The 26,188-nt window shown below is 32.3% G+C and overlaps 2 protein-coding genes across 4 annotated transcripts; both read right to left on the bottom strand.

Annotated features, from left to right (window-relative positions):
• Positions 1-52: 52 nt before the first annotated feature.
• LOC148621263 (organic cation transporter protein-like) lies at positions 53-26,188 on the bottom strand. Of its 2 annotated transcripts, none has more exons than XM_088575421.1 (10): positions 26,054-26,188; positions 21,220-21,529; positions 18,292-18,522; positions 16,623-16,819; positions 13,654-13,932; positions 11,962-12,096; positions 11,343-11,428; positions 9,652-9,772; positions 7,097-7,169; positions 53-6,714 (listed from the first exon to the last, which is right to left on the bottom strand). In XM_088575421.1, exons 2-10 carry the CDS (start codon positions 21,508-21,510, stop codon positions 6,499-6,501), a joined length of 1,629 nt encoding a protein of 542 aa, XP_088431547.1. In that variant the 5' UTR covers positions 21,511-21,529; positions 26,054-26,188; the 3' UTR covers positions 53-6,498. The 2 variants fall into 2 exon arrangements, with proteins under 2 accessions (XP_088431547.1, XP_088431548.1); XM_088575422.1 differs by having other exon boundaries at positions 25,859-26,060.
• LOC148621264 (zinc finger protein 862-like) lies at positions 22,614-26,184 on the bottom strand. Of its 2 annotated transcripts, none has more exons than XM_088575424.1 (3): positions 26,054-26,184; positions 24,667-24,850; positions 22,614-24,382 (listed from the first exon to the last, which is right to left on the bottom strand). In XM_088575424.1, the coding sequence occupies exon 3, from the start codon at positions 24,007-24,009 to the stop codon at positions 22,792-22,794; it is 1,218 nt and encodes a 405-aa protein (XP_088431550.1). In that variant the 5' UTR covers positions 24,010-24,382; positions 24,667-24,850; positions 26,054-26,184; the 3' UTR covers positions 22,614-22,791. The 2 variants fall into 2 exon arrangements, with proteins under 2 accessions (XP_088431550.1, XP_088431549.1); XM_088575423.1 differs by lacking the exon at positions 26,054-26,184 and adding an exon at positions 25,116-25,252.

Genomic DNA, 26,188 nt, shown 5'->3' with positions numbered 1-26,188 from the left:
AAGTATGATTTTTAAAAAAAGCATGAATAATATAGGCAAAATTAAAAACAAAAACCTTAATAATTTTATTACAAAAATAAACCCTCAATAACATCAAAACCACAATAAATCATTTCACACAGATAAATGAATAAATATTATAACCATTCAGAATCTTTCACACAGATATAATGCCCCATACAATAGTATAAAGTTGTAGAATGGGTTTTTATATTGGTTCTGTATTATGTCCAAGGACAGTTGTACAGGACCAATATGAAAATACCCATTTTATGGCATTTTTATTAGCCAGTTGTGTAAAATAAGAAATTTTGTTTAGTGGTGGTCTTTTTGTCATGATTCAATGTTTGTCTGCCAATATTTATAGACAACATTTTCATCAGTACAAATTGTAACATAATTTTTAAATTTTTAAAAATCATATTTTACACAACTGGTTAATAAAACTGATTATTCAATCAAATTGAGCATCCTATTATGTACAGATTTGTCATCCGCAGGTTCCTATACATTCCTAATTTTTTGTAACTTTTGCACATATTTCATAGACATATTATTTTGTGGAAAACCAGAAATAGATTATACTTATTAAATAGCATATCAATATTGAGCCTGTTTCTGTATTTCAGTATTGGTCCAGTTATACCAGGGTAATATTGAATGGACAATTTTAATCATATTTTACACAACTGGTTAATAGTACTGATCATTTAATAAAATTGAGCATACTATTATATACAGATTTGTCATCTGCAGGTTCCTATACACCCTCCATTTTTTATAACTTTTACCTAGTTTTCATATCAAAAACAGACTACAAAAAAGTCTTTCAAGAATTAAGTATGTGGTTCATAACATCAAAACTGACTAAATAGTTTTGAATTACATTGCATGGTCTATTATTGGGATTTAGACATTTCTGCTTATGCAATACAGGAGTAGCATGAAAGTTGTATACATGATCATGTTTCTCCCAATCGTACAGGACATTGATATAAAACAGCTACCAAAATCCCTAACATATTCCCGGCCTGTTTTTTTTTTTTATTCAACCCATTAATTGGGAGTCCAGATAAATGCGACAAAATTAGGATGGATAGACCGGAAAAAGGTGATTCCAACATATCATCAACATCCAACAGGCACCCATAACAACCTAGCATTATGTTTTTTCTGCATTTGTTGTACTGACTGAACCTCAGTCCATGACAGCCCAGCATGGTGAAATCAATATCAGCCCAGCAAAATAAATAACACACAGTTAAATGATTATACAATATTTAGACAAATATATGTTGAGATACATGATAAACTTATCTCCCCAAAACAAACTCTTGACCCATATGAACCCTCGAGCAATCCTTGTTAACGGATGCAATATATGAAAATTCTACATTTGTCTATAACTTTATCGTATCTCCAGTATTCTTACTACCTGATTTTTTCAATCTTCGGCTATTGCCATGATACTAAAAAGTTTTAAATGACAACTTTTTGCCAAAACAACTGTAACATTGCCAGTTGACAGAACATCACATCTTGCATTAATGGGCACACTGTAATAATGTCTCATCTTAAATAATAACATTATTCTGTACATAACAGCCTAAACATTTAATTGAATGGCAGGTATTCTGTACATAACAGCCTAAACATTTAATTGAATGGCAGGTATTCTGTACATAACAGCCAAAAACATCCTAATGAATGACTGACCTCACATCATAAGCATAGTGTGTATAAATAAATCTAATAGCATAATTCGGATGACTGTGTGATGCTCATATGTGTAGTCATAGTGGTTAAAAACTTGTAGTAGTAAACATATGATAAACAAAATATTGATATGCATTTTTTTTTCTAGCAAGCGCTAGTGTTAATTGTGGATGTCTATAAATTGCAATTGGATGTGACACTTTGTGGTGGGTAATTTGAGCGTATTTTAGCTGCCTGTATGAAGACCACAATATTAATTTCAACCAAAATTTACAGTAACCATAAAATTTTTCATATACTTTTGCCTCACAATCGCCAAATTTTACACCCACCACAGAGTATAAAAAAAAAACACCTTATCTTGTTCTTAATGCTTCTGGAGTATACACATTATTGATAAAAATATCATACCACTGAATATCATACCACTGAATATCATATAAAATACATAAAAAGATGGGTTGTTTTAAAACTCAATCTGTGTAATTTCTGCAAAAAATGTCTTACAAAGAAATCTGCTACATACAACACATGTATTGATAAGTTGACATAACACTTCCTTCACATTTCCTTTCAACATATCATTCAAGATCCACACATCAGCAGACGTTTGTTCCATCTCTTACTAAATACTGCAGACAGGCCTTTAAAAATTCTCAGACACTTTTCAAATAAAACATTATATGACAATCAGATAACGTCGCGTAAAATCATTCCCTTTTTCCCCGAGTTTGCAAGATTCTTGTATTTTCTTAGAGGGCTGGCTGCAGCTTCTAGAGTGAATTTCGAACGTCAGACTGTTTTGTAGCTTGCATATTATTATGTGAACACATTTTTCAAAACTATATTTGATTTGTCCTTAACTGTAAGTGTACCAAATCCAATAAAGGGAAAAACCATTAGATTTTGAGGGGAAGCTTGATTAGAAACCATATTTGTGATAGCTTAGTAAACCATGAAATAAAAAATGTTGGTTATTATGGTGGAATTCTTAGTGAACCAACACCATTGACAAAATAAATATTGTACAGCAAGAAATGTTCACAGGGTGCTAATGTTGACATATTTTAATGATCTGTCTGAAAGCAACACAGTAAATTCCCAAAATATTTGCTTTGGATTTAAATACTTAGTGAATCACTAAGCACCTGCCAAATTTAGAAATCCTAAAATTATTTGCATACCAATATTACACTCCCCATACAATAAAACATTTGTATATCTTGCTATGAAGAATTAAAATCATAAACCAAAATCATAAAAAAAAAAAAAAAAAAAAATAATGGGAAGCAATAGAAAGATATAGGTGTATACAACTGATAACAGGTAATGCTATAACAAGACTGCTGTTATAGCATTACAAATTAATTTTCGTGGTGTACTAATTTTTCTTATTTTTGCAGTGGACAGAAAACTGCAAAAAAGTACCTGGGAAATTGATTTCTGACACTATATTACACTAATAAATTTTTAGAGACCATGAAAATTAATACCTGTAAATATCTTCACTTGACAGAATCTGTGAAAATAACCAACCCTGAAAGTTAATATGTTAAGAGTATTTCATCAACTGAGAGACAGCATGATTTGCAATCATAAAACCATATTCCAAGCTAATGCACAATTAACCAAACTGAATAATTTAACAATAAATAAATTATTGAACTTCATGGATTGATATACAATTGAATACAAGTGGTTAATATCTGTCACACACATAGAGGTCAGAATACAAATTAAACAATATAATTTGTAAAAAATAGAAACATAATTAATAAGGCCATCAGAATCCAACTTCTACAAAAATACGAAATTAAAAAATAAACACTGTTATAATCTGTGCATTCAGGAACTACATAATAGCCTTAATATCAACAATAAATGAAATTGTGTCTTTTTTCTAATGATTGTAATTGATATGTGATGACACTATACTCTGGTCATTATATACCAGTACAGAATGCTGAATTCTTATAAAAAAAAAATACCACGGCACACTGCTTTACAAATATAAATAAATAATATACGAGAATTTAATATTAATAACACTGGGATGTTATCATGAACACTACATTGGAAATAAAATATAATGGAAAAAAACATTTCTAAGAAAATTTAATTGTAATTCTACACGTTGAAGTGTAAAACAATATAATTCTACATGTAAATGTAAAACTTTGTAATTCTAAGAGTATACATGTAAATGTGAATTCTGTGATCATTCACAAAGCAGCAGTTTTATAAATATCAAAACTTTCTGTTTGGTTAAAACACAAAGCTAACCTCACAATAACAAATTCAAAATCAGATTTTTTTAACTGAACAATATAGTATAATTGACAAACTGACATCCAGACACTTCTGTCAACCCAACTTTCAACAGAGTTTCTTTTTTACTGTTGAAAACAATGGTAAAAAAAATCACTCACTAAAAATCACTTACATTTAACAAACTTAAGCATTTCAAAGTTAAATTTTATCAGGCTATTTGTCAATGAAATCCTATGAAGAAGTTTTCTTTCTTTTAACCTTTAATTTCACAAATAAGAACAACACGTTCATTGCCATCAAAGTTGATGACAAGATTTTTTTTTTAAATGATACCAGGTATGTAGATACAAAAGGGTAATATGGTATCTCCAGAAGAAATGAGGTTAGGTCCCCACACTTAGAGAAACTGATATTTGTCATAATTCAGGAATCAAAAAATGAATTTTCATCAAAAGTACTTATTTGCTATCCTCATAGCTATCTAAAATTTGAAGAAAAAAGGTCCTCTCAAGTTATGGTGTTTTGCAGGCGCGTAGCTGCCGTTAGGCAAAAAAGCTTTTGCCTGCACTTAATTTTGCCAATTTTGTCCCCTGGACCCCCTACCAACAGCCCAGACCCCCTGCCGTAATTTTGCCTACACTTCAATTTGGCCTCAGCTACGCCCCTTTTTGTGTGAAAAATCCCACTTTAAACATTTGATAAGTCTAGAAATAAATCAAATTTCGAAAAAAAAGTGTTCTGAATTTTAATCAATCATAACCAGCAAACTTATAAAGTTGACTGTAAATCAGACCAGGAGTTTTCAAGATATGACACTACAAGTAATATCCCAACCTCCCCCTTTTTTCAATTAAGTCCCATAACTCATCAAAATCTTAAAATTAAATTTTCTCCAAAAAAGTAAACAGGCCATAAAACCATTACTACAAACAACTGTGACAAGTAAGCACAAAATGTATATTGAGCATGGCAAATTTAAGATGCAGTGTGACATGTTTACTATGGACAAACAGATATTTGTATACAATAATACATCTGAGAATATTCATATCTATTTGAGCCTCATACAATCCAACATATTAAATAAGAATTTCCATAAAGCATAGAATATTCTCAGATTTAACTTTATTTCAAGGTTTTGGCACTTATACAAAGGTCTTGAAAAGATACTCCTTTTGAACTAAGTTTGTAGGAGTGTCATGTTTACATATCTATTTGATAGACTTTAGAGAAAAACAAGAGGCCCCAGGAGCCTGAATCACTCACCTGGTTAAAGTTTGTCTTTCAAGGCAATATATTAAACATTGAGTTGTCCAACAATTTTGACCCAAGAAAAATTTGGTAGGACCTATCATAAGGATCATTTCAGCGATTGAAAGTTTCTTTCTATCTATTATAGTTTTCAAGATATTGGCTGAAAACTTAAAAAAAAAAAAAAATCATTTTTGCTCTTTCAAGGGCAATATCACTTAAAAGGAGTTGCCTGACAACTTTGATCCCTATGACTTTTGAAGGCCTTAAAAATTGGGTCAATTCAGCAATTGAAAGAATTTGGTTAAACCTAACCATTTTGTAGATATATGAGAAAGACTTCTGACTGAGCTCTTTGTTCAATTTTGAATAACTAAGGCCATGTTTTTCAAAGCATCAAAAATCCCCACATCAGTTCTTTGCAGGATACCCCAGGGAACATTCATACCAGGTTCCAATTGGTCAAGTAGTGTCAGATGAGAAGATTTTTAAAAGAAATGACATCAAAAATAGCAAATAAAACATTGAAAAAAGACAATAACATAGCTTCACAAATTAAAATAAAAATTTGACCAAAGATAGATCTCATTATGCTTAACACTTTAACCACGTCCAAATTTGGCTAAGTTTTGGAGTTATGTGCGAAAAATTACTGTCTGACCCCTTTGTTCTATTTTTAGTAATAGTGGCCATGTTTTTGGACGGATCAAAAATCCCCAGTTCTATGCAGGATAACCAAAGAAACATTCATACCAAGTTTGGTTCCAATCGGTCAAGTAGCCTCAGAGGAGAAGATTTTTGAAAGAAAAAATATTAAAAATAGCAAAAAAACATCAAAAAAGGGGGATAACTCCAACATGGCTTCACAGATCAAAATGAAAATTTGACCAAAGATAGATCTCATCTTGTTGAACACTTTTATTTAGAATTTGGCTAAACCTAACCTTATGGAGATATATAAGAAAAACTTCTGACTGACCCATATGTTGTAATTATAGTAACAGCAGCCATGTTTTCGACGGATCAAAGATCCCTTCAAAATTTCTATGCAGGATACCCCAAGAAACATTCATACAAAGTTTGGGTCCAATTGGTTAAGTAGTGTCAGAGGAGAAGAGTTTTGAAAAATTATTAACAGCAACAACAGACGACGACGACGGACACCAAGTGATGGCAATAGCTCATATGGCCTTCGGCCAGGGGAGCTAAAAAAAACACAATCAAAATTCATAACACATCAAACTAATATTAAAGCTGACATCATAAACATGTGCTTTCTAAAACCTGTCCTGCTTGTGTCTTTGGTGACAAATCTTCTGTGGTATGATCAACAAACTTTTTTGTCATTTTTTCAACTTCCTTGATTGTATTTGGTAGAGGACGTTTGTGAGTCTCTGGCAAAAAGAAAATAAGGATACCACCAACAATTGTCAATACTCCAAAAATGACTAGAGGGAGTTCTGCTTTGGTTTTTTCCTGAAAAAAAAATTATGATAAAATGTCATTTCTTGCCTTTAAAAAAAAGGATTAAATGGTATTTTTACCTAGACAAATTACTAATAAAACTACACATAAATAGACACAAATTTAATATGATAGCTGCTATAAAATGTTTCTAAAACCTTTCCAGAACAGAACACACTTGTCAGCATTAACAGTTTCCAGAAATTGCTCCAAATCTTGTACAGTTATTGTGCTCAGTGCTAACAACAGACACATAGATGTACCAACACCACCAGTATATCATAATACGTTCCGTCTACACAGATGGATGTATAAAATTGCAATTCAGTATGATTTCTGTATTTATAGAACCATAATGAGTTTTTGAAACCAGTTATTATAGAACACTACCTACCGCATATACTATAAAAGGTGCTATAATTCCACCAATATTTTCACACAATGAAGCTAGTCCCAAGGCATGTGCTCTAAAATACAAAATACAGCAAATACAGCAATGAATCTTACATATTTTTTTCTAAAATAGTATAATATACTCACCGTAAATCTATATTGATATGTCTAGATCAATAAAACCAAAATCATTGCTTGGGTAACTATTATATAGTAAAACGGTTGCTCATTGGTTTTCGAGTGTTCAAGGTCAAGTTTTATACTTCGACTCCTTTTGATTGTCTTTCCACATCATCACAATTCTTTTAATCATGTTTTGCTTTTTATAGAGCATACGCGTTGTATTTTGTTTCGTCATAGTATATAGGAGTATTGCAAAAAAATATCAATGTAAAAATTTTTGCCACCTGATGGGTGAACAAAGTGGGATACTGTAGGTGCTTATTTTACTGTCAAGATTTTTAATGGTTAACAATTAAACAAGGAAATTGTCGACTGGGATATTATTTTTTCCAGATATTTCGTTATCCTGAATGTAACATATATTCCATTTTTACAGAAATGCATATTTGGTAAAAAAAAAAAAACCATTAAACTTATCAAATTGTTAATATAAATGTGATAATTTTTGTGGTAAAATGAAGTCTATCAAATATAATTCTTGTATTTGCAGGTATATTTATCGTTTTATTTTTGCAGGTTGTAAGTGGGGTTTGTGATGTGTGATGTGTGAATTTTTTTTGTTGTCTTTTGCTTTTTGTGAGTACTATTTAGTACTCCTTATTTGTATGACTTGTTCTTTATCAGTTGACCTTTTTGTACTCCCAATGGATTTTGTCCATGGATTATTTCCCCTTCATACTCTTGGTCTTCACTGCATTATTTTGTCAATGGAATTTTTATTGGTTGTCCCTTCAGTTTTGTTAATTCTTAAAGTATATTAAACAAGAGGCTCTTAAAAACGTAAATCACTTATCTGGAATGTTTTATTAGCTTTAAAAAGGTGAATACATGCAAAAACTAAAAATGGTCAAAAACCTCTGACCAGATTTGCACTGAGTGATGATATTGAACATTTTTGCTTTACAAATTAAATGTCATTGTATTTATGTTGACTGAATAACATGATAACAGTGCAAAAATCATTAAAAAATGCCATCAACAGATTTTTCCCAAATCTGCACTAACCATAGATCTTTACAAACTTTTACATATATATTTTTTTTTAAATTAACATTAATCATTAATCTGCTACTGTTTTTGTTAATTAAAGGCAAAAGCATAATTCCAAGAAGTGTCATTAGACTTTTCTGAAATTTGTACCAAAATAGATATTGAAATATTGAACACTTTATCTATTTACAATCATTATCAATCTGCTTTCATTTTCTATATAATAGACAAATAGTGATTAAATTGTCAAAAATGACACTGGGCTATAACACCAAGAAGGTTCAACGCCTCGTGCAGGTCTGGATGTTAAAAGAATAGGCCTGCAGCAGCACTAAGCTTGTCGTAAAAGGCGACTAAATAATGCTCAGAACCCTAGCCGGGGGCTAAAGCGCTCTGCCCACAGAGCAACTTGGATGTGTGCCCCAGGTGGTGGAATGGGGTACCCCTGGCGTGTTGCAAGCTGGGGTTGTCAGGCTATAATACGGAAAACCTGACCGCCAACCATAGTGGTGCATCGTGTTGGGAAAGATGCCACGTTCCTCGCACGTTAAAGAACCCTACTGTGATATTCTCCCAGAGAAGGAACCATAGGGCTCCGCCACAGGAGGCTAAATTGCCTGACCCTACCCACCTCTCCCCATTTCCAGTGGCAATCTAAATTTGTCGACCCCATTGTCCTTGTGTACCATCCCTTTTTCATTTAATCACCATTTCATGTTCATTTTATCATCAATTTCATGTTCATCGTCTGAATATAGCTGAAATATTGCTGCTCGGACGTTAAACCCCAACAAACAAACAAAACAAACAAAGAAGGTTCAACAGATTTGTCTTAAATTTGCACCAAAAATAGACATTAAAATACTGAATATTTTATCAATAAACATTAATCATCAACCTGCTCTTATTTTCTAAATACCGGTAACTGGGAAAAACTGCCAAAAAAGAGCAATAACTCCAAAATCAGTAAACAGATTATCTAGATAGTTCTCTTGGAGCCAAAGAGCCATAGAAGTCTTAGATTTCTTCTACCTATCATGGTGTTTGAGATATAAACAAAAATATATGGTGTTCTATTTTCAGTAACAGTAGCCATGTATTTTGGCGAGGGACCATAACGGATACAATTTAGGGAGAAGACATGCCAAGGATAAGTGTCATTAAGTTTTATCAAATTCTGTTCAGTGGTCTCAGAAGATAAGATTTTTGAAGAAAAGTTAATGATGGACCACAAACTACAATGACAGACACCAAGTGATGGCAAAAGCCCACAGTCCAAGTGAGCTAAAAAGGGTTTGAACAGAACAACAGATGGACAACATTATCAGCTACAGTGCAGATTACTCCTTGTTAGTCAAACATTCAAAATGGACTGGTACTAACCTTATAGAAGTAGGAAATATTTCACTCCCATAGAGATAGGTCACAGAGTAAGAACCAGTTATCCCAAACTTTCCCAACATGGCTGCTGTTATTATCACAGGTGTCAGACTAGTACCATCAGCTGCAAATACAAAATTTTTTTTAGCTCCTGGACCTAGAGTACAAAAGATTTATTCACTGAATAACTAAACCAGGAAATGTTCATACAGTCTCTGCAACTAATTAACTTTTGTGCATAAATAAATTCCCAACTACTTCAAATTGTATTATCATGTTCAATTTATATTTAAATGTTCGTGTCACAGGTTTACCTAAAAAATAGTGATAATAAAAATGCCATGCAAATTTCACACTTAAGATTTTGGTTTATTTCTGATTTGGTGCCATGTTAATTGGAGGAACAGAATTCCAACCTCTTGATGCTATACTCATGTTGTAGGATTTGGTAAAATCTATACAAATCATCAATTGGATAAAATTAAAAATAGGGCCAAAAAGTTTATGTGCAATTCTAATTTTAGAACTTACTAAAATACTGTATAAAAATTAATTTAATTGGATTTGCAACATTTGATTTTAATTTTGTGACTTTCATACGGCAATTTTGAATTACTGGTTGAATATGTCACCAAAAAAACCTATTCCATGAACGATATCAATACCATACGATATTTCTGTTTCGTAAAAATTAAAATGAAGATAAAATAGACCCTGTCTAATGAGACACCTGCATAATATAAAGTCCTGTATAATCTAACACATGTCCACGGTCTACTAATTGATACTTTTATGATAATTGTGTCATTTATACTGGCTAGTGAAATGAAATCAGTCCATATACTAGTATGCTTAAGAATAATATCTGGATCACATCCCCAGCAGCTAATGAATATTCATGATTTTGAAATGTATACAACATATATAAAATTGAAAAATGATATTAAGGAGGTAGACCTAGGGAAAGGGACACAACTCTTAAAAATCATTGGAACGTTTGTAGTCAGCATTTTACATCAATCTTATGTAAGCATCTAATTAACTTGGATTAATTTTATTCTGCTTCAAACGAAAGCTTGAGAGGCTTTGGTGAAATTGAATATAATACAAACATATCACTGATTTCTGAGTTATGTTCCTTACCCTAGGTCTACCTCCTTAAGAAGGAAAATTTTCTCAGGATTATGTACAGATATTTTAATGAGTGATAATTAATCAGAACTTAATGTTATGCTTTTTAGTTAAAAACCAAAAATATGTAATTCCTTTCAACAGTAGTTTTCTTAGCCATATAAATCGAACATATTTAAGTTCACTTTTCAACTTTTCCTACAATAATTAATTGCGTTAAGAAAATGAACATTACAGCTCTAAAACTTTCATTGTGTTTCAGTCAGAATTTGAACTAAACCTGTATTAGAGGACATTTATTTCTGATTATCCAGGTTCTACTTGGAGGATTCCCATACGTCTGCATGTCATAAATCTTAGCATGAAATTCTATACATTAGGCAGGTAGGAAACTCACTCAAATTCCAGCCAGTCCTGAATACAATTTTCAATATATTTACTATATATTTACTATATGTCTATATAAATTTTTGCTAAAATTAGCCAGCCCTGCCAAAAAAATAGCTTGTCTTGGGCTGGCGGGCATGCTACTATTTCTAACTCTGTATTACAATAGTACCTACCTGTATGTGTTGGTATAAATATTGTTACAATGTTCATAATACCACACAGAAATAGGAAAATAATCAGTGGTTTCCTTCTCCCTGCCCTGTTACAAATAAAACAATAAAAATACTGTGAAGCAATGTATTATCTATCATAAAATGTGTGACCCATCAATGCTTTTATTTTCAAGACTAACATGAATAACAACCCATAACTCAAAAATGAAAAATAGGAGATTCACAAAAATCAATAGGGTACAAACTTTTAGAGAATTATTAAAGGCTTGAGAATAATGTTGGTCTTAGCTTATTATTATTTTTAGTTACTGTGTGAAGTATAATAGACAGAAATGAGTATCAGGGGCAGATCCATACACTTTGAAAACAGGGGTGCCAGCCGGGGGTTCCTCAGAAAAAGTGGGGGTGTTAGGACATTATTTACCATTTTTTTGGTCAATTCTACATATGAAAATAACAAATTTTCCCATAAAAATGAGGAGTGCCACCCCCTGCATCCCCTCCTGGATCCACCACTGAGTTTATCGTAATACATCCTGTCAAGAAAGACAAGCATATAAAAATCATATGTAAATACTAGAACATTTTATAAATTGTCTATCATTAGCAATATACTTACAGATTGATGGCAATAACACAGACGATTTGAGCGGGAATTTCCACAGCACCACTTATTCCTAAGTTTAGGTACTGATTTCCATGTAATGATGGGGTGGAAAACAATATACCAAAGTAGCTGAGACTATTGGCAAACCTATAAAAACCAAAAAATCATTTGTAACACAACTGAAGTTTGTTTCCACATAAAGCTTATTATTACACCACAAGAATTTTTTTTTGAAAAATTGCAATAGGACCAGTTGTATTAACTATGGGGCTGTAGATGACCATGCTAAATATTCTACGAGAGGAAAATTATTTTGTTCTTCCTGATAACCTACCCCACAGCAGTACATGCATATCTCATACATGCTCATTGCATTTTCCACGAAAGGGTCCATAAGCTAAGTATATTTCATAATCATTTTTACATTTTTAAGCATTATGATATGCAAATAAATTAAGTTTCTATAATCAACAAGAGATTTAAATGAAATGGTGTGCCTAAGATATTCCTTTCCAATACAAATCTCTTCAAATTCAACATTCATGTAGTTGTAATTGGGAAAAACTTTCTACACTCAATGTATTAAGGAGGTAGACCTAGGGTAAAGGACATAATTCTTTAAATCAGTCATATGTTTGTATCATACTCAATTTCACCAAAGCCTGTCAAGCTTTCCTTTGAAACAAAACTTTTGGGATAAAGAATTGGTGAAAAATCATGATTTCATGCCAAAAAATCTTTCAAAGCTTTAGGGGAGATGTACATCCAGCATGTCCGCCCTAGGATCTGTTTCTGGTACTGGTAAATACCAAATGAGAAATCATTCTACACAGTTAAAGGGAAGAAAACAGTGCTGAAACTATTGTGTTCATGCATACATGTACATGTACCTCCTACTCATCTCATATTTATATATTTTTTTAAATAGTTTTTAAGGAAGTGTCTGTTGTCCTATTTCCCCTATGGGATGAAGTGGATTAATTCAAGTAAGTATATTCTTTACTGACCTATCAATTGTACAATTAAGGCTTCTGTGTTCAGAGAATTGTACAATACAAAGATTGACAGAAAATATAGTTGCCAATTTTAGTTGCAAAATCCTCCTTCAAAGTGAGAATTTTAGATCTCATTTAACAGGTGTGAGATTTTGAAGTTCTATTCCATAACAGGCCATGAAATATGCCCACAATGAAAAGCTACAATGTATATCCTAAGATCCTTAGTCACTCGATTATGTTTCAAATGCCACATATACATGTACTACTTAAATCACTCCTAAGACCATGATTTGATTTTACTTTCACATTTATCAAAGTAAAATGAGCTAAATATATTTGAAAAATTCACACTGACAACAAGGATTTTGATACACCAATATTCTTTTACCTAATAACTTTTTAAGCTGCAGTGTTTATAAAAATCAAGCAGGTGGTTTTTCATGCATGTCAAAAACCCATAGTCTTTATTTATAATTCAGGAAAAGTTACAGATCACATTATCCATCCATTTTCTTCCTTCTGTTGTTGCACTTTAGCTATAAAAACTAAACAAAGTTATCTTTCTTGATTTGGTTGACTTTAGTGGGAGGTGAATGTATGTTGATTTTTTTTAGTGGATTTTTTCTACACAATGAAACACATCTACCAAAAGCAGTGTTAGGATTTTATATATACAGGTATTTAAAGGCATACCCATGTCACTTACCATAAATAAAATGTTATAAGAGTATATCTTCTAATCACTGGTGTTCGAAATAGATCAAGGAACGAATATTTTCTCTCAGCTTCCACATCCATCAACATTTGGCTGCTTTTTATGGCTTGGTCAGATGTAGATTCTTCATTCCTATTTTCAGCACAAATTTCTTCAAGTAGATGCTTTGGAAATTGAATATTGTTTATCTTTGATGCTATCTTGGCAACTTTTCTGGTCTCTTCAAATTTTCTTTTAGAAATCAACCAAGGAATAGATTCTGGTATACACCTGAAATGAAAAAAATATTAAGTACCAGTCAACATAAAATTCAGACACTGCTTATAGAGAAATGATTCATGGTGAAGATAAACCCACCAAACAAACGATGCTTTTTCAGTCTACATATGTTATACTTTCACATAATCATAATCATTTCTCAATTCAGATCTGCACATTTTAGAAAATCATACATTCATCTCTCACTGAAATCAACTAAATGGAACCAAATTAAGAAAGATAAATCTTTCTGAGTGCCAATTTCATGTACAATCTATATAAATTTTATCTCAAAAGTGCAACACCCAAATGAAAAACTATCACTGGTTATGTGGTCTGTAACTGATTCTGAATATGAAATTAAACTGAATTCGGTGGGTTTCTGACATGCATGAATCACCTCCTGTCTGATTTTTATAAAGACTGCTACTTAAGTAGCTGTCTTTGTAAGAATCAGGAAAAATCTGAAAAATGTGATACACCCCCAAAAAGACTACATCTTTTTATTTTTGTAATTAAGTTATTTTATGGGTCTATACCATGAAATATGTAATTATTCATTCAAATCTACCTGCTCTTAGGAGATAATCAACATTGAAAATCCAGGAGATTCTATTGTATTGGAGTGTCATTTACAGAGTTATCTTTCTTTATTTTGAAACATTATGCATTCTATATAATTTTTATCTCTTATGAACATGGGTTATATGAAAAACTGAATGTTAATTTCTGTTTACTATGGCAATTCAAACAAAATATAAAAAATAAAAATATGTAGGCTTTTTACCCATGAATCACATTTTGCTTGATTCTTAGCTGGAGTGCTACATAAGTTGTGATTTGTTTTCATATGCTCATTATATTTCAATGTATTACAAGTTTTATTTTTTGTAATTAAGTTTTTTTGTACCTTCTCTGTGTGTCTCAATGTAAAGTTGATATTAAAACTAGTGTGTAAACTGTTTGTTAAACAATTGAAAGATCTTTCCCTTGAAAACTTTCTCTTTGTAATATACATATTAAGACATTTGGTTTATTACTTAACATGCTAACTTTCTACAACAGTTCGGTTTTTTTCCACTTGATGACCTTGTCAAATGCAACTGTGGAAGGTTTTCATCATGATTTTTGTAATGTAAACTTGATGACCTTTCTTTTGATATACATCAACCCTACTTTCTGTGAACTTTAGCATTTTGCACTTATTAACCCCAAATGGGTTCTTTTTCCCTACAATTAAATTGGTATTAGTGATGTACACATTATGTGCTTTTATTTGATATACAACAACCTAACAGTGTATAATACTTTAGTTTTTGCACTCATTGACCTCACCCAACTAATTTTTTTCTTTTGATAAGTGACAATCTTTCCCTCTAAGAACTTTAAATTTTTGCACTCAATGATCCTACTCTTCAAACATGTATGAGATATCGAGGTTAAAACTGATTTTTGAAATGTGCTCATTTAGACCTTCAAAATGATATATCACATGACCCCCTTCCACGAAGTTGAAAAAATGATGCAATATCAAATTTATAAATAGGTATTGATGAAATATAAAAAACAATTGGAAAATATTAAAAATTTTAAGATGATGTAGTGTCATTAGTTTTTTTTAATATTGGTCCTTGATATGGTGTTAAACAAATGTACTTGAGCTATCTTTCATTCTGTGTAATGATCATTTGTGTTTCTGCAACAAAATGACAAAACAGGAGGGCAATTCCAGAGCATGTTTGGGCAAAATGAATAATTAAAATATGGAGATCCAAGGACCAGAAGTCGTAGAGACATGAAACTAACACCATGCACCTAAGGATCACTTGTCTTTGAAAATACTTACAAGGTCAAGGTCATACACTTATGTCAAGGTCACAACCTGGATTATGTGAAACATTTAAATTGTCATAACTTTTGATATAACTCCTGTATGGTATGATAATAAAATACATGCTTATTTTCACTCATTAGGTCGTCTGCTTTTGTACATGAAACAGTTCTCAGATTGATTCTATCTATTACGGTTTTCAAGATATGAGCTATTGAAAGAATTTGTTTTTTTTCAGGGATATAACTCGTAAAGATAATGATAAAATCCTTAGCAGGTTCATTTTCTAATAGAAGATGATGATATCTACATGTTTACCAAGTATGATCAGTAAAGGGGGGATAACTTCTACAATAGATGATGAAATTCTTCATGGGGTCATCCTGTAAAAGTCCTAAATGAGCTCTGTTGATGGTCTAAATTTGATATCTTGAAAAATGAATGTTAAAGTTAATGTTGGAAATGTTAAAAGAAAAAGAAGACATTAGAAAAACAATAAGGTCTTTCTCGTGTAGGGAAAGACCTTAATTGACTAACTCCACATTAAAGGTAATGTCATACCAAATGATCTTAAAAGGTCAATATACCTTTCCCCAGATACACATGTAAGGTTATAAGACTCATCAATTTTTTTCTTTATCCTTAAAGTGATCATAATATACAGATTTGACTATTTGTCAAATAAGGGTTCATTAGTTTGGGGTATATCTTTTCTTGAGGGAATGTTTGAGATGAGGACATTTTATAAAAAAGTTTTTCATTTCTATTAAAAATGCATACTTTTTATTTTAAACTTCAACTTATTCATGGCAGCTATAATTTTACCCCAAAATCAAAATTTGTATATAAAGTTAAATGTTAGCACACTTACCAGTAGAACAATAGTGTAATAAAATTTGGTATAGATATGACCAGCTGAAGTGTTGCCCAATCCCTGATGAAATAGCCAAACACTGCTAATACAATAATACCAATACTGAACGAACAATTCACAGCAACAGATGGAATAGAACGGAATTTGGATGGAAATAATTCTGTCACCATCACATATGTTGTTAAAGCTATTGGCTGAAAAAGAAAAGAAATTTTATAAGAAACTGTAAGACAACAGCATGATATCATTATAGGGTATATTAGTCTCGTCATGTGACCCCATGATTTTACGAGAATGGGTCCTAGTCTACCATTCAAAAGCATAGAGATTTGTCATTTAGAGAGTGTTGAGTTCAGTGTTAAGAGCAAAAAACTTTCTGTGTAAAAAATACCGATAAAAATGACAAATAACTACTTCTACATGATAAATGTAGTAAGAAAAAACATAAACTAGAAGATTTTGCATTGTTATACAGCGTTTCAAGTACCCGGAAGTAAACAATAAAATACAGATCGGTCTTCAGTTTTCAATACGTTCTACATCAGAAATTCCAGTAAAGAAAATGAAACCAGAAGGAGACTTACATACCTTATACAACTGAAATTTTTTTATGATCCTATAAAAGGTAAGAATCCTTTTTAAGTCATGAAGTCTTCCTTAAATAAATGCACAGGTACATGTAAATTGTATAAGAATCAAAGACATCAAATACATCATGCCATGATACACTGTGAATATCAAGGAGACAAGAATTAATATGTCTATTTTCAGCCATGTGAGATTTGGGTGAGATAAAACATGACATCACAATATATAATAAATAATAAATAAAGTTATTTCTCTTTGGTCAAATTTCACAGCGACTTCACTTTTCATTAAAGAACACGAGCTGGCAACTTTTAAGTAGTTTTAAAAATTCTTGGCGACTTAAATCTCCATTTCGCCGCCTAGGTTATGCTCTGTAATACTATTTCAACAACTACATTCATTTTGCTAGTGAATTTGAAATTTTATCATAATATTGTAGAGCACATGGTTTGATGATACTCCTAATTGTGAATCAAAAATAGCAGCATGTTTTGAACTATAACGTTTTTAATATAGAAAAAATAAAAAGGAAATTTCACTAAAACACTCGATGCCATTCAGTATTTCAAACATGATATACAACAAACAAAAAAATATCTTCCAATATGAAACGCATGACATTACGAAGTACCATGTAAAGTGAAGTACATGTACATGTACAAGCACAACAAATGATGTAAATACAGAAACAATCATGGACCAAACTACTAGTATTTCCGGTTTATCCTCGACCTCGGATAACTCGACCATTTTTGCATGGTCCCTTCGACTTCGAGTTCCACTGTATAGTAAAGAAATTCTCAGAGTTGGGTGGTTTTTCAAGTTTTGTGGCATTACGGAGGTTGACCTATAGTAAGGGACATAACTCTTGAAATCAGTGATATGTTTGTATCATATTCAATTTCACCAAAGCTTATAAAGTTTTCATTAGAAACTGAATGAAATCACTCCAAGTTACTTTGATGCTTACATGAGATTCAAGTAAAATGCTGAATACAAACTTTCAATGATTTGTAAAGGTTGTGTCCCTTACCTTAGGTCTACCTCCTTAAACTAGGAGTATCTGTTTAATAATTACCATATTTAACATCCCAACAATGAACCTTAGAATAGTAAACAGTATATAACTATTGGAAAATGAGACAGCAATCCCCACAGCAGCTTGTATGCATAGTAATGTTAAAATGGTCTTCTTTCTCCCAAATTTATCACCAAGAGGAGTCAGGAAAGTAGCACCAATTGTATTTCCCACCATGTAAATAGTTGTCGATAGTTCTTTTAAGTAATCTTTATCACATACCAGATCCCACTGAAAAATAGAAAAAAGTATTAAAGATATAGCAGGAAATTACAAAATGTTCCCTGTCTAATAAAAATGCACGAGCATTATGCTATAAATATTGCCTAAAAATATCAACTTTGTTGTTATAACATAAAAATTGTTCAAAACATGGTAAAAATATAAATATAAGGAAAAAGAATGTTTTTTGACATTATTACATGTCATTTAACAATAAAAAGCAGCAAGGTAAACCCGTCAGTTGAAATACCAAACATCGTAAATTTATAAGTCCCTACATTGTTCATTTTGGGACAATATTTGCTGGACTACAAAGCCATTAATACTTGGCACTTCAAAATCTTTTCACTACTTTTATATAAATTTATAGATTATTGATCAACATATAGTGGTAGCAAATATCTCGCACTGGTCAATTCTTAGTATTATTTTATAATTTATTATGAAAAAGTGCAAAAAATCTACAACGTAAAATCAAATGAAAGAGGGAGCCTATGACCATGATAACAAAGAATATCTCTAATGTTTCATGGTATTTGCTGAAAGCGTTTTTCAATTCAAGTGTGTAAAAACAGAAAAACAACCCCACTTTTTTATGAAATATCCAAAATGTGAAATGGAAATTTTATAGAAAATGAAAGGGAGCCTATGATTATGGATACAAAGAATATTTTAAAGTTTTGTGGCATTTGCTGAAAACACTTTTCAATCATAGTGTGAAAATGGAAAAATTATCCCTCTTTTTCATGAAAAAAGGCCAAAAATCGAAAATGTGAAATGGAAATTTTATAAAAACCAAAGGGAGCCAATTACCATTGATACAAAGAATATCCTAAAATTTCATGCCATCTGCAAAAAGAGTTTTTCAGTTAGTGTGTGAAAGCAGAAAAACCAATCCATTTTTTATGAAAAGTGCCAAGTATCAAAAATGTGAAATGGAAATTTTACAGAAAATGAAAGGGAGTCTATGATTATGGATACAAAGAATATTTTAAAGTTCTGTGGCATTTGCTGAAAATACTTTTCAGTTATAGTGTGAAAATGGTAAAACCATCCCTATTTTTTATCAAAAAGTGCCAAAAATCAAAATGTGAAAACAAAAGGGATCCTATGACCAGAGATACAAAGAATATCTCTAAGTTTGGTGGTATTTACTAGAAGCATTTTTAAATCAGAACCTGAAAACAGAAAAACCACACCGTTTTTTTTTTGCATGCAAAAAGTCAATCAAAGTGCTTTTAGCACTAGGGGTGTTTGATTCTTGAGAAAATAGTAGCATGAATAAAATAAAAACTATTATCATAAATTTGCACTTCTCATATTATTTAGGACTGCTTTTCCTAAATTGTATAAACTGAATATCAATTGCTGATTTCTGAAGTAAAAACTGTACTTGACAGTATCCAACTTCAAACACATTTACAAATTTTATTCTGTTTCTTCTTTCTCATTTAAAACCTGTCTGAAAGTTAATTTGCAATCACATTCAAAAGTATTTCAACAGAAAATTATCCTTCAGTGTAATTATACTCAAGTGGAACTTATTTCAAACTAATTACCTTGATCAACATATTGAGATTTTCCTTATCAAATTGAATTTCCCCGCCAAGTTAATACATGTAGTTAAAATCACTCCTCTTCACTTTCTGTTTATTGGTCATAAAATATTGATGATAGATTGGAAATTTTAACTGATAATTGTATTAAATGGAACCTGCTTAGCACATTTAATACTTCAACCATAGTTTTATTTAAATGGCTTAAAGTGTTCTCGACTTATTGTACAAAGTGTTAGTGATGGATGGACAGCAGTATACCATTATACATCCTGTCAAAGTTGACATGGGTTGAAAACTGCTGAGAACTGTAAATTTTGTACATGTAGTTTTTTGTTGTTGAAAAGTTTACTTCCAGAAAACTTTGTCCACACCCAAGAAAAAACTTCATATTTTCACATATGATAATCTATGTAATAATGAATGTATTCACTAAATATGTAGTTGTTTCTAGGGTATGGACACCATTTCCATGACCAAAACATGACCATACAGTGACAAAAGTACAAAATTGACAAGAATACATGTATCTGAATTCTAATGCAAGAACTACATGTATCAGAAGTTTTATGTTTTCTCATTTGTCATGGAACCAAGTCTCATAATCCACAATTAAACTTTTCAACACTTTATGATTAATTTTCAGTCCTACATGTATTTTAGACCATTGAAAGCCTTTATCACCCCTTCTCCTTTCAATAAACCTTAAGTGAAATAAATCCTACAGATCACTCTTTGACTTTCTCCGGTCAAAATGTGATATACACATGTATGATACATTTATCATAATCAAGAGTAAAAATGGCCATTTAAAAAGTTGTAATTAAATGAAGTCTACATGTTGAATTTAAAGGGCATTTTGGCCCTTTTTCTAAATTGGAGGAACTTTTAAGTCGACTATGACACCAAATCCCTACTCAATGTGACCTGTGAGATATAGCCATGTCACCAAAGAAATTTAGTGTACTGTTACTTTTTGTTAGTCATCATTTCATTACTATTCATGAACATATGTAAATAATCTACATTTTTTTAACATCTAACAAGAATCATGGTATCACATTTGTATGATGTACATGTACATTTATATAGCTACATGTACAATTTTTCTGTAATTGATTAGTTAACTATACACAAAGGATTATCAAACCTGAGTAACAATTGTTTCTTCAAACTCGTCACCATATTCCCATCCATAAGGGCATGGTTCTGTGACATTTTTACCATTTAAACTTCTTGTAATCTCACACAACCCATAACTAACAGGAAGACTTTGGTTATCCGAGATCTTACTACAAGAGTATGAAGGCTCTCCACCCAGATATATGCCAGCGAGAACATGCCATGATCCCCTCATGTAAATAAATGACAGACACAAGAAAATCAAAATCTGGAATCGTCCATAGTTACCAAGGCCTTGAAGGAGCCTGTCAGCATCCATTAAAGTTGGTTACTTTCTTCTGTCAATAAAAGAAACAATATCTTATATTTGTTCTGTATTTTATTCTATTGTCTACATTTTGTATGTAGATCATTTTTGATAGTTTTCATGTATTGGCCATGTACTTGGATTTTGATGTCTCCGAAATTGTCCTTCTATTTACATACTTACATGTAAATATAGTTTTGCCGTTGATCTATAAAACCAGATTGGAATGATAAAAGACTGAAAATAAACAAACATATAGAAGGAACAATGACCTTCTAAAGATGACATGTTTTTGGTCAAAGTATAGACAACTGAAAATTGTCTAGGTAACAAAATAATGGCAAATTAGACAATGAAAACATTGTGATGCAGTCATCAGATTTGAAAGATTCAAATTTTAGAGAGATGTTTATTTAAAATGCAATTTTAAGTAATTTTTAGAACCATCAACAAAGTATAGCATAAATATTCAGTAATACAGTGTCACACGACTGCCCACCTGCGTTGTAGTACATGTAAATAGTGAGATTTAAATAGCCAGTTAATTGACTTGGCTAAAGGATTAATTCTTTAGCCGTATCGCTTTGTCGCTGGCTAGTCACTGAGCTGTCTAGGGTTTGATCCTCAGTGGCGGAGTATAATTTTGTGAGTCAAATCATGCTCTCCCTTTACAACAGGAACAGGAAAGTTCAAAGTGGTCATTCAAAACAAATGTATTGTAATCTGTATCCAAACCTTTTCAAAGAATATTACTCTTGTAAGTGGTCAAAATTTTCCTAGCTAAAATAAGTTTGAGAGAAATTTCAGTTTTATACACATGTAACACTAATAATAAATCCGCTTATAAAGTACAATGTACTATACAGTATACATTTTTGTACATGTACAGGGGCTGCTCTGGCTCCAAAAATTCTGTCGCCAGAAAAATCGCCAGCTGCCAATTTTTGTCGCCAATTTTCAGAGAGCAGAGCTAACTTAAGTGTCAGAAAAAAAACCTGACCTGTCTTACAGTGGATGTTCATGTTACTATTATCATTATGTACACCATAGAATATGTTTCTTTGGTTGTATGATACCTATTTTACATGTATGTTAAGTGTCAATAAAAACAAAAGTTTTCAATTATATAATTTATTACAATAAAATAAATCTATTTTATTTCAAAACAACATAGTATAATATTTAGGCAGAACATTATAACATATATCAGCACCATAATATGAAATGATTATAATAAATACTATGCAACATATATACACATGAGTTTTAACACATATCATATTAATGTTCTTTTCACTTGAGAATTCTTCGACTCTTTGCTGATGCCCACTTGCTAAATGCTGCATCAAAGTTTAAGTCTTCTCTGTGCAAGCTGAGTCTAATGAGGTTCTGAAGAGATGTCATAGAAAGTTTATTTCTAAGGTCTGTCTTTATGATATTCATCTTAGAGAAACCTCTTTCACAGTCTACTGTGCTGATAGGTGAAACAAGGAGTCTTTCAGCAGCAATGGCAACAGCAGGGTAGGTTGACTTTGACCTGAATGCCAACTGAACCAAGTCCTTAACACCTGTATACACATTGAGACTCCTACTGACCTGAACCTTAGCAAATGCCTGAAAACTTACTAAATCAGCAACCACCTCAGACTCAGAACCTAAGCCACAAGAAGATAGATACTCTGACACTACAGTGGAAACCTCTGAAAGAATAGTACAAGTAGACTGGGTATAGAGAGAAGGGTCAAAGAACTGGGTAAGGGCTCTTAACACTGAGGCATCCCCCTCCTCTGTGAACCTAGACCTGAGATTGTCAATGACATAACTAACAAACTGAGAACAAGCTGAAGATGCCTCTGACCTCTGTTGGGCACTGTCTCTGATAGTGTGACCCTTATACTCAAATGTGCACATACCAACTGAATCAAATACTGGTGTATCAGGGACTTGGGCAAGAAACCTAGAAACATTACAACCAGAACCAGACTTTAGACCTTCCAAAACCTCAACAGTAGAAAGGAGGAGGGGGTTCACCTCAGCAAAGTCAATATCAGACCTCTGATATGCTTTACAAAGAGTAGCCAAATGCCTAAGAACATCGGCCAGGTAGTGTGCTGTGTACAGAAACTTGTAAGTGGTGATAGGCTTATGCATGGCAAGAGACTTGGCAGAGTTGTCCTCCAAAAATGCACTGACCAGGGCAGGATAATTGTCAACTACTGCCTGCACGCTACCTTCAAAACTTAACCACCTGGTGTGGAAGACTTGCTGCAGACGAGTTTGGGAAGACTTTAAAACTGATTGGATACCTTCCAGTCTAGACATGTTACAAGGTGAGTAAGCAAAATACTTGTACATACTGTTCAGGACATCCTGAAACTTTACCAAGTACCTAATCTTGTCTGCAGCATTACCTGTACCAAGAGCCAACCTGTGAGCAATACAATGGGTTGCCAACAAACCAGTAGTGACCTCCTTTAACCTAGTAACAACACCACTCTTACAACCTACCATGACTGAAGCACCATCTGTGGACACCTACCAACTTATCAAGGGGTAAATCATAAGACTTGAACATATCAAGAAGCACTGAGAATATGGAGTCTGCATTTGCAGTGGACAATTGCCTAATACCAAGAAAACTAGTAATGGGCTGTACCCTACCAGCTACACTAGCCAAATACCTGATATAGACCACTAAATTCTGATGTACAGAGACATCTGTACTCTCATCTAACATGACACTGAACACACCTGAGTCCTTAACCTGACTTACCAACTTATCTACCACTACTTCTGCCATTGACTGCTGAAACTCCTTGGAGCTGTTGTGATGTGAATATGATGTATGGTTGTCTACTTGCAGATCTTTCAGTTGAGCAGCACCCTATAAAACAATTACATTCCTAATGGATATTGACAATGATTATATTAAAAAATACATGTATTTCATATCTTTTTATTTACTGTTCAATAAAAAAATAATTTCAACATTTTATTTTGGTTTGATATGTTACCCAAGTTGTACAAACGGCTTACTAATTACATACGGTGTAATTAATTTTCATTGTATATGTGTCTAGGGTAAACTACCATCAAAATTATATCATAATACAAGCTAGACCTTTTTAAAAAAAAAAAAACCTAATTTTAATCATATTACGAAAATACCTGAGTAATACAGAGTTGATGTAGTTGTGGAACTATGGCATTTGCCAAGTCGTGTCTGGCTGCAAAGTTTTGGTCATGGCACCAATGATAGCATTCTTGCTTTTAGATAATGCTGCTTTCTTTGCGGTGTCCATGTTCTTGGTTTCCTTTGTAACGGTCAGAGCAAAGATGTGACTGTTTTCACCTTATAAAATAAAAAGAAACATTTGCTCTTATCAATTTCCTTTTACAGAAAGGTTATTACTCAGAAAAAAAAAATAATTACACAAAAAGACAATATAATATTATGTATCTATTATAAATATACCTTGAAATATTGTCAAAACATAAAAGGTATCCAACTTGATCATGAAAACATAGAATATAATTTCCCAAGTCTTTGAATTGACTGCAACTAATAACACCGTAATTTCGGAACTGACAACATTTAGAAAACCAGATTGTCTTACCTTTTCTGGACTCGTGCTTCACCACACTTTCTTTTTTCAAAACATTACATCCAGTTGTGAAAGAATTTACCACTTGAGCATTAATACACAAGTCACAGAACATTACTTTTAACTTGTGGTCATAGCGTAACCACGGACGACCAAATTTCCAAGTGTCCATGAATTTACGGTTACTAGGAGTCTTAGGAATTTCACTAACAGAATTGACAGATGTAGTAGGTGTAGTTGGTGTGGTTGGTTGACTACCGGTTGTATTGGCAGGGCTGAAACCACTTCTGCACTTTCGACTTAGTTGGCGTCGAAAAATCTAATTGTCGCTTCCCCATGACGAGCTACTTTTTTTTACGTGTTCGCAAGTAGGGGTTCATGAAATATGTGAAGTTCTCCCTTATTATTAAGAAATCATTAAATGCCTTGATTTGAGCTTCAAATGTATTTGAATTATCTTTGAAGTTTCCCTAAAATCAGAGTTCCACTTGCGTATACGTTTGGGCTTAAAAAAGGCCGACGTGGTTCTCAGTTTTATTGAAATAATAATCACTAACATGAGAAATAAAATACAAGTAAAACAATACAGTAGCTGTTAATCACCTCATTACATATAATTGCTATGTAATCAAATCATGGTAATTGATAATTATAAGTTATTGTCATGGTTGGGATCACTGAACCAATCATCGATGTTGACCAGTACAAAACATACCTCGGCACTCAACCGACACGTGTTATCGGACGGAACTTACCTGTGATGAAGTGAAGGATATTTAATCAATAACACGTGAGAACCATTTCCTGTCAATCGCAATATACAAAACGAATTTTGTCGCCACTTAAAAAAAAATCGCAAATTGCGACATTGGCGAAGCCCAGCGCGACCCCTGCATGTATGATGCAAGGTTGTCCGTGACTTGAGTAAGATTAATTTAATGTATAATTACATAAACTTTAAGAACTACATCGCCAATAAGTAGAATACAGTCTCAGGGAGTACAATACAGAAATAAGTACGTCATCCTCAAAGACCTCAATGTGCTCCGATTTAAAATTTCATGTCGTAATTTGGGGGTCTGAAT

This window comes from Perna viridis, chromosome 3 (genome assembly GCF_037379345.1).
Source record: "Perna viridis isolate PV_CMFRI_1.1 ecotype Kerala chromosome 3, ASM3737934v1, whole genome shotgun sequence".
NCBI lineage: Eukaryota > Metazoa > Mollusca > Bivalvia > Mytilida > Mytilidae > Perna > Perna viridis.
Note: the sequence above shows the minus strand (reverse complement) of the source record. Positions and strands in the feature narration are given on the sequence as shown.